Genomic DNA, 5,979 nt, shown 5'->3' with positions numbered 1-5,979 from the left:
GCAGACACACAGCAGCTTATTATGGGATGTTGGCTTTGAATATTTCAGTACAAACATCACAGAGCCTCAGGAAAGAGGTGGACCCACCAGCCTATTGATTATAGATCAGTTATTGTCTGACACATTACATGTGTTTCTGTAGATGGGGAGAAATGTGAAGAGAAACAGTGACTGGACTAAAACCAGAGAAGAAGAAAACACACGTCACCATGACGACCCTCAGTGTGGATCAGTATATCAGCCTCATGTCTGCAGCTCAGTGTCAACACAACTTTCACATCACATTCATCTGAACACAGAAATAAAACAGAGGCTGACCTCAGAGTCTCCAGTCTACAGTCTGGACTCTCCAGAAAACCACTCAGATCCTTCACTACTGAATCCTGCAGGTCGTTGGAGCTCAGGTCCAGGTGTCTCAGGTGGGAGGGGTTGGACTTCAGAGCTGAGCAAAGAGAAGAACAGCTGATCTCTGACAAACTGCAGCCCTCCAATCTGAAAAAAGAATAAAAGAAGTGAGATGAGGACAAAGTTCCTTGTTGACAGCGTTCAGTGTTTCATCATGTGTTTAGAGCTGAAGAAGCTTCAGAAAAAACAAGTTTAGAAAATAAAAGTCCAACAGCTGAAGCAACAGGAAGCAGGTTAAACAGTCACAGAGAGAAAACAGCTCATTAATATCCATGAGAAGCTGCTGCTGCTTCAACACAGATGTAGTGACTCTGCCTCTTAATATATACTATGTATATCTATGTGTGAGTGTGCATCTACATACTGTATATCTAGATTTTTTTTCTATTTTCATTATTTTATTTATCCTATTTATTTTTTAAATTAATAATTAATTAGTCTTGTGAGGAGTGGTTTGGCGTAGTTTATTTGCTGTAAAATGTTAAAGGGATGGTTCACCCAAAATTCAAATTTCACTCATTTTCTACTTACCCTCGTGTCGATTAAGGGTTGGGAGATGTTTCAGAGTCATCCGTGCCTTCTTGGAGTTACAGGGGGGGGGGTCTGCGCAGCACCGCATACTTGTATTGAAGCCCCTACATGAGAAATCGTTCCGAAAAAAATTTAATAAGTCTATATTTTAAGCTTGTTTGTAGCGGAAGCTCCCAGAGAGGGACATTACAGACGAGCAGCATGAAGTTATTTGGATGTTTTTTGGTGTGTCTTTTTGGGCGAAGAAAAGTGAGCCCTGTTTGCTACCGTCATATGGACATGCAGTGCTGCACGGACCCCGCTGTAACTCCAAGAAGACACGGAAATTTGAATTTTGGGTGAACTATTCCTTTAATTGTTCTGTAATCTGAAAAGGTGCTTAAAAAACAAAACAGCCACGTACAGAGAGAGAAAACAGCTCATTAACATTCATGAGAAGCTGCTGCTGCTTCAACACAGACATAGTGACTCCGCCTCTTAAACTCTACCAGCTCCACCTGTGAGGACAAAGTGGAGACAAACTCCAACAGGTCCAGTCAGTGAACTCACCTCAGAGTCTCCAGTCTACAGTTTGGACTCCCCAGTCCAGCACACAGAGCCTTCACTGCTGAATCCTGCAGGTCGTTTTCACTCAGGTCCAGTTCTGTCAAGTGGGAGGGGCTGGACTTCAGGCTTGAGGCCACAACTTCACAGTGACTCTCTGAGAGTTGACAATGGCCAAGTCTGTGAAGAGAGAAAATAAAATGTGTCAGAATAAAATCAGCTTTAGACTATAGTAAAACTTTTTTTTTTTTAACCACTGCACCACACACCGCCCCACAGGGCATCCCACAGGATGTGATGATATGATGAACATCTGAGGTTCAGCTCATCTTCTCTGTCTCAGTTTGACATGAAACATGGCTGGCATGTTCAGACCGAAAAACCAAAAAATAGTTGTTTTTTCCTTGCAAAGTGATAGTGGACTTGTCATATTCTAGCCTGTGAAGACGACAGGAAGGAGGAGACCGACAACATGGAGAAACAGAATTTGGAGAAACAGAATTTGCAGAAACTAAATGTTTGGTGGTGATCTGGGCATCTACAGAATTTCAAGAAAAGCTAGAAAGCAGCTGCTGTAATCAGTTTCTGGTTTGAATAAAACTAGAAAGTCAAAATAAAAAAAACTACGCTGTAGAACATCCACCAGGCCCGTGTGGAGCGTGTGTGGCGCTGTAGCCCTACCACACATAAACATCAACAACAGAGAAGAAGCGGGAAAGTTTCCTAACTCAAACTCCAAATATATAAGTGGATCAAAATTTGACTGGGAGTCGTGTCAGTGCAAACATGATGATCGATGATGATTTAACGGGCGAGATTCAGCCGCACTGTCCAAGGGAACGACAGTAGTCAGCTGTTGTTACATGACTTCCATTGAGTGTTAAACCATGGATGTATAATAGATCCATGGTGTTTATGTGTAGAGGTGTGCCTCAGGTTACAGAGCAGTTGGGGGCATGGTATCATCGTTTCACAAAAGACCCGTTTTAGGTGTCACGAAAACGCTGGGGCAGGGTTTTCAAATTTTGATTCCAAAAAATACTGTTTCTGTCTGGCCGAAACGCTGAAATGATAAAATACTTATGTGGATTAATTAAATACATATTAGTGTAGACAGGCTCTAAGAACTATGTTTATCTGAGCTTCACTATACTACGGATCAATAATTGTAATGATCATGTCTGGACTCACCGAGCCTTTCTGCAGTTCCTCACAGCTGGGATCAGTCTCAGTCGTCCCTGATCTGATGTGTTGTACTCCTCCAGGTCAAACTCGTCCAGAACCTGCTCTGACATCTGCAGCATGTAGGCCAGAGCTGAGCATTGAATCTCAGAGAGTTTCTTCTCTGATCTGTTCTCTGACTTAATGAACTGTTGTATCTCCTCATGAACTGACTGGTCGTTCATCTCCATCAGACAGTGCAAGATGTTGATGCTTCTGTCAGGAGAGGTAGAATAACTGTTCATCTTCTTCAGGTTGTTGATGACTCTCTGGATGGTTTCTGGACTGTTGTCTGTCTGACCCAGCAGACCTCCTAACAGCTTCTGGTTGGACTCCAGAGAGAGGCCATGAAGGAAGCGAACAAACAAGTCCAGGTGACCGTTTCTACTGCTGAGGGATTTCTCCATAGCTGTCTTCAGGAGGGCATCCAGAATTGAATAGTAATCATGATACTGTCCTCCCAGGAAGTTCATCAAGATCTGTGTGTTCCTGTTGGTGAAACAGTGGAACATGTAGACTGCAGCCAGAAACTCCTGAACACTCAGATGAACAAAGCAGTAGACTGTTTTCTGGAAGATCACGCTCTCTCTTTTGAAGATCTCAGTACAGAGTCCTGAGTTCACCAAGGCCTCTGTGACGTCCAGACCACACTGCTCCAGGTCTTCTTGGTAGAACATGATGTTTCCTTTCTCCAGCTGTTCAAACGCCAGCCTCCCCAGCTTCAGGAGAACTACCCTGTCGGCCTCCATCAGCTCCTGTGGACTCGTCTCATGTCCTTCACCGTACTTGTTCTTCTTCCTCTTTGTCTGGACCAGCAGGAAGTGTGAGAACAGGTCAGTCGTGGTCTTGGGCAGCTCTCCTCTCTGGTCTGTGGTCAACATGAACTCCAGAACTGTAGCACTGATCCAGCAGAAGACCGGGACTTGACACATGATGTGGAGGCTCCTGGACATCTTGATGTGTGAGATGATTCTTCTGGACAGATCTTCATCACTGGATCTCCTCCTGAAGTACTCCTCCATCTGGGCGTCAGTGAAGCCTCGGAACTCTGTTACCCTGTCAACACATGAAGGAGGGATCTGATTGGCTGCTGCAGGTCTGGAGGGGATCCAGACCAGAGCCGAGGGAAGCAGATTCCCCTGGATGAGGTTTGTCAGCAGCACGTTGACTGATGAAGTCTGTGTGACGTCAGACACAACCTCCCTGTTGTTGAAGTCCAGTGACAGTCGGCTTTCATCCAGGCCGTCAAAGATGAAGAGAAGTTTACAGACAGCCAGCTGCTCTGCTGTGACCTTCTGTAATGTTGCATGGAAAACATGGAGCAGTCTGAGAAGACTGAACCGCTGATCTCTGATCAGGTTCAGCTCCCTGAACGAAAGCAGAACCAGCAGGTCGACATCTTGGTTCTCCAAGCCCTCGGCCCAGTCCAGAGTGAACTTCTGCACCGAGAAGGTTTTTCCTACGCCAGCGACGCCGTTGGTCAGAACCAGTCTGATGGGTCTCTGTTGGACAGGTGAGACTGTAGAGACACCCTCTCTCTGTTGGACAGTTAAGTCTTTAAAGATGTTGTTGCACTTGATTGGAGTGTCATGGACGGTCTTCTTCTTGGACATTGTCTCCAGCTGTCTCACCTCATGTTGGATATTAACCTCTTCACTCTGTCCCTCTGTGATGTAGAGCTCAGTGTAGATGCTGTTGAGGAGGGTTCCACTTCCTGTTCTCTCAGTTCCTTCAGTCACTTGTTCACATCTGCTCCTCAGACTGGTCTTATGTTGATCTAAAACCTCCTGGAGACCACGATCTGCTGAGAGAGAAGAGACAGAGTCAGACTGAAGACAGAGAGTCTGACAATCTGATCTGATTATTTTCATCAGTTACAGAAAAACTACAGACAACAAAGAAAAGGTTTGATTGTTGTGGTGTTGATGATCATCTTAAATGTCAGTGCTGTGTGATGGGACAATGACTCTGTAGAAAACATCTGGTCCTGGTTTCACAAATGACCACATCAGCAGACAGATGTTCAGTCTCACTTTGTACACAGCTGCTTTGATTAGCTGTCTGCAGTCCACCTCTGATTCTGGGTCTTTTTATACACTGGGGACAGGAGGGGGGTCCTGAAGAACCAGACTGGTCCCAGTCTGAGGTGAAGCACCGTCTGCAGAACCAGTGTCCACAGCTGTAGGAGACCGGATCCTTCAGGACGTCCTGACAGAGACCACAGCAGGACAGCTGCTCGTCCACAGAGACACCACTCCTCTTCCTCCTGTCAAGACATTTCTGTGTCACCAACATGTCACAGTCACAGGTAGCCTACACATCTGGGCTCTGATTGGTTCACCACCTCAAGAGGGCGGGGCTTCAGTAAGAAGAGGAGCAGAGAGAGAGAAAGTAGAAGAAGAGTGGAGAGAGTTGAGCTGAATGAAAACCTGGTCCTGAAGTGGTCTGGGTTCTGTCTCTGTTCATCTGTTAACCTAAAATCTTGACTCTAAACCAAAAGTCCTGTTAATTTGAGGGTCTTTAGATCTGCATTGTTTTATCTTTTTTTTTTACTTCAAATGTCTGAAATGATGCAGAAGCTGTTGGTTGTGTTTTCCTGTGAACGTTTCTGTGACTCTTTCAGATACTGATCATGTGTTAGATATTGAGTCCTATCTGCTTTTTGTCATGTTGGTGCTTTAACTAATGAACTCATCATCCAGACGCTGCTGTGTCGCTCTAATGAACCTGTGTTGGATTTGTAAGCGCGGCGAAAGCTGCAGAGGAGACGGATGAATAAAAGAAAAATGGCATAAAAGGGCTCTCACACCATCCCAACAAATAATAAGTACACTGGACTTTTGCTCTCTGTCGATTGGACCACTCTGTGACTTTGTGACATGCCAGGCTACAAGATGAGACTGTTGTTCACTCATGACGGACAAATATGGACACCTGTGCAGACACACACGTAATCTGTATGTACTGTCTAGAGCTAGACTTCAGCTCTGTATACCTACTGCTGTAACGTGTTATGTCAAAATGTCATAAGTAAAGAAAATGTTATGTCAAAATATAAAAAGCAAAAGAAAAGAAAAGATTACGATAAAGATTTTATTCTGTGGGTAATGGGGGTGGGACTAGATAAGCTTTTGCTTCTCCCGCTTTCCCTTTCGGCCATGTGTACTGTATTACTTGAACTAAGATGAAGTGTGACACAGTAACACAAGGACACTGCAGTGTGCATGTTTCTGTCTCTGAGTTTTGTTTTGAACCTTTAGAGTTTAATGGATCTGGTTC

General features: G+C 44.7%; 1 protein-coding gene across 1 annotated transcript; it reads right to left on the bottom strand.

The window, feature by feature from the left end:
• Window positions 1–1,314: 1,314 nt before the first annotated feature.
• On the bottom strand, window positions 1,315–2,879 carry LOC310998619 (ribonuclease inhibitor-like). The gene is made up of 2 exons (XM_083988760.1): window positions 2,671–2,879; window positions 1,315–1,659 (listed from the first exon to the last, which is right to left on the bottom strand). The coding sequence occupies exons 1-2, from the start codon at window positions 2,781–2,783 to the stop codon at window positions 1,482–1,484; spliced, it is 291 nt and encodes a 96-aa protein (XP_083844886.1). The 5' UTR covers window positions 2,784–2,879; the 3' UTR covers window positions 1,315–1,481.
• Between the last annotated feature and the right edge of the window lie 3,100 nt (window positions 2,880–5,979).

This window comes from Trachurus trachurus (genome assembly GCF_905171665.1).
Source record: "Trachurus trachurus genome assembly, chromosome: 15".
NCBI lineage: Eukaryota > Metazoa > Chordata > Actinopteri > Carangiformes > Carangidae > Trachurus > Trachurus trachurus.
Note: the sequence above shows the minus strand (reverse complement) of the source record. Positions and strands in the feature narration are given on the sequence as shown.

What these genes read in the sequence shown, in the direction of transcription:
- LOC310998619 (XM_083988760.1), bottom strand. Translation starts at nt 2,783, where the DNA reads ATGCTGCAGATGTCAGAGCAGGTTCTGGACGAGTTTGACCTGGAGGAG. An exon ending in AGGAACTGCAGAAAGGCTCG is followed by an intron (nt 1,660 to 2,670) that starts GTGAGTCCAGAC and finishes CTCTCTTCACAG; the next exon opens with ACTTGGCCATTGTCAACTCT.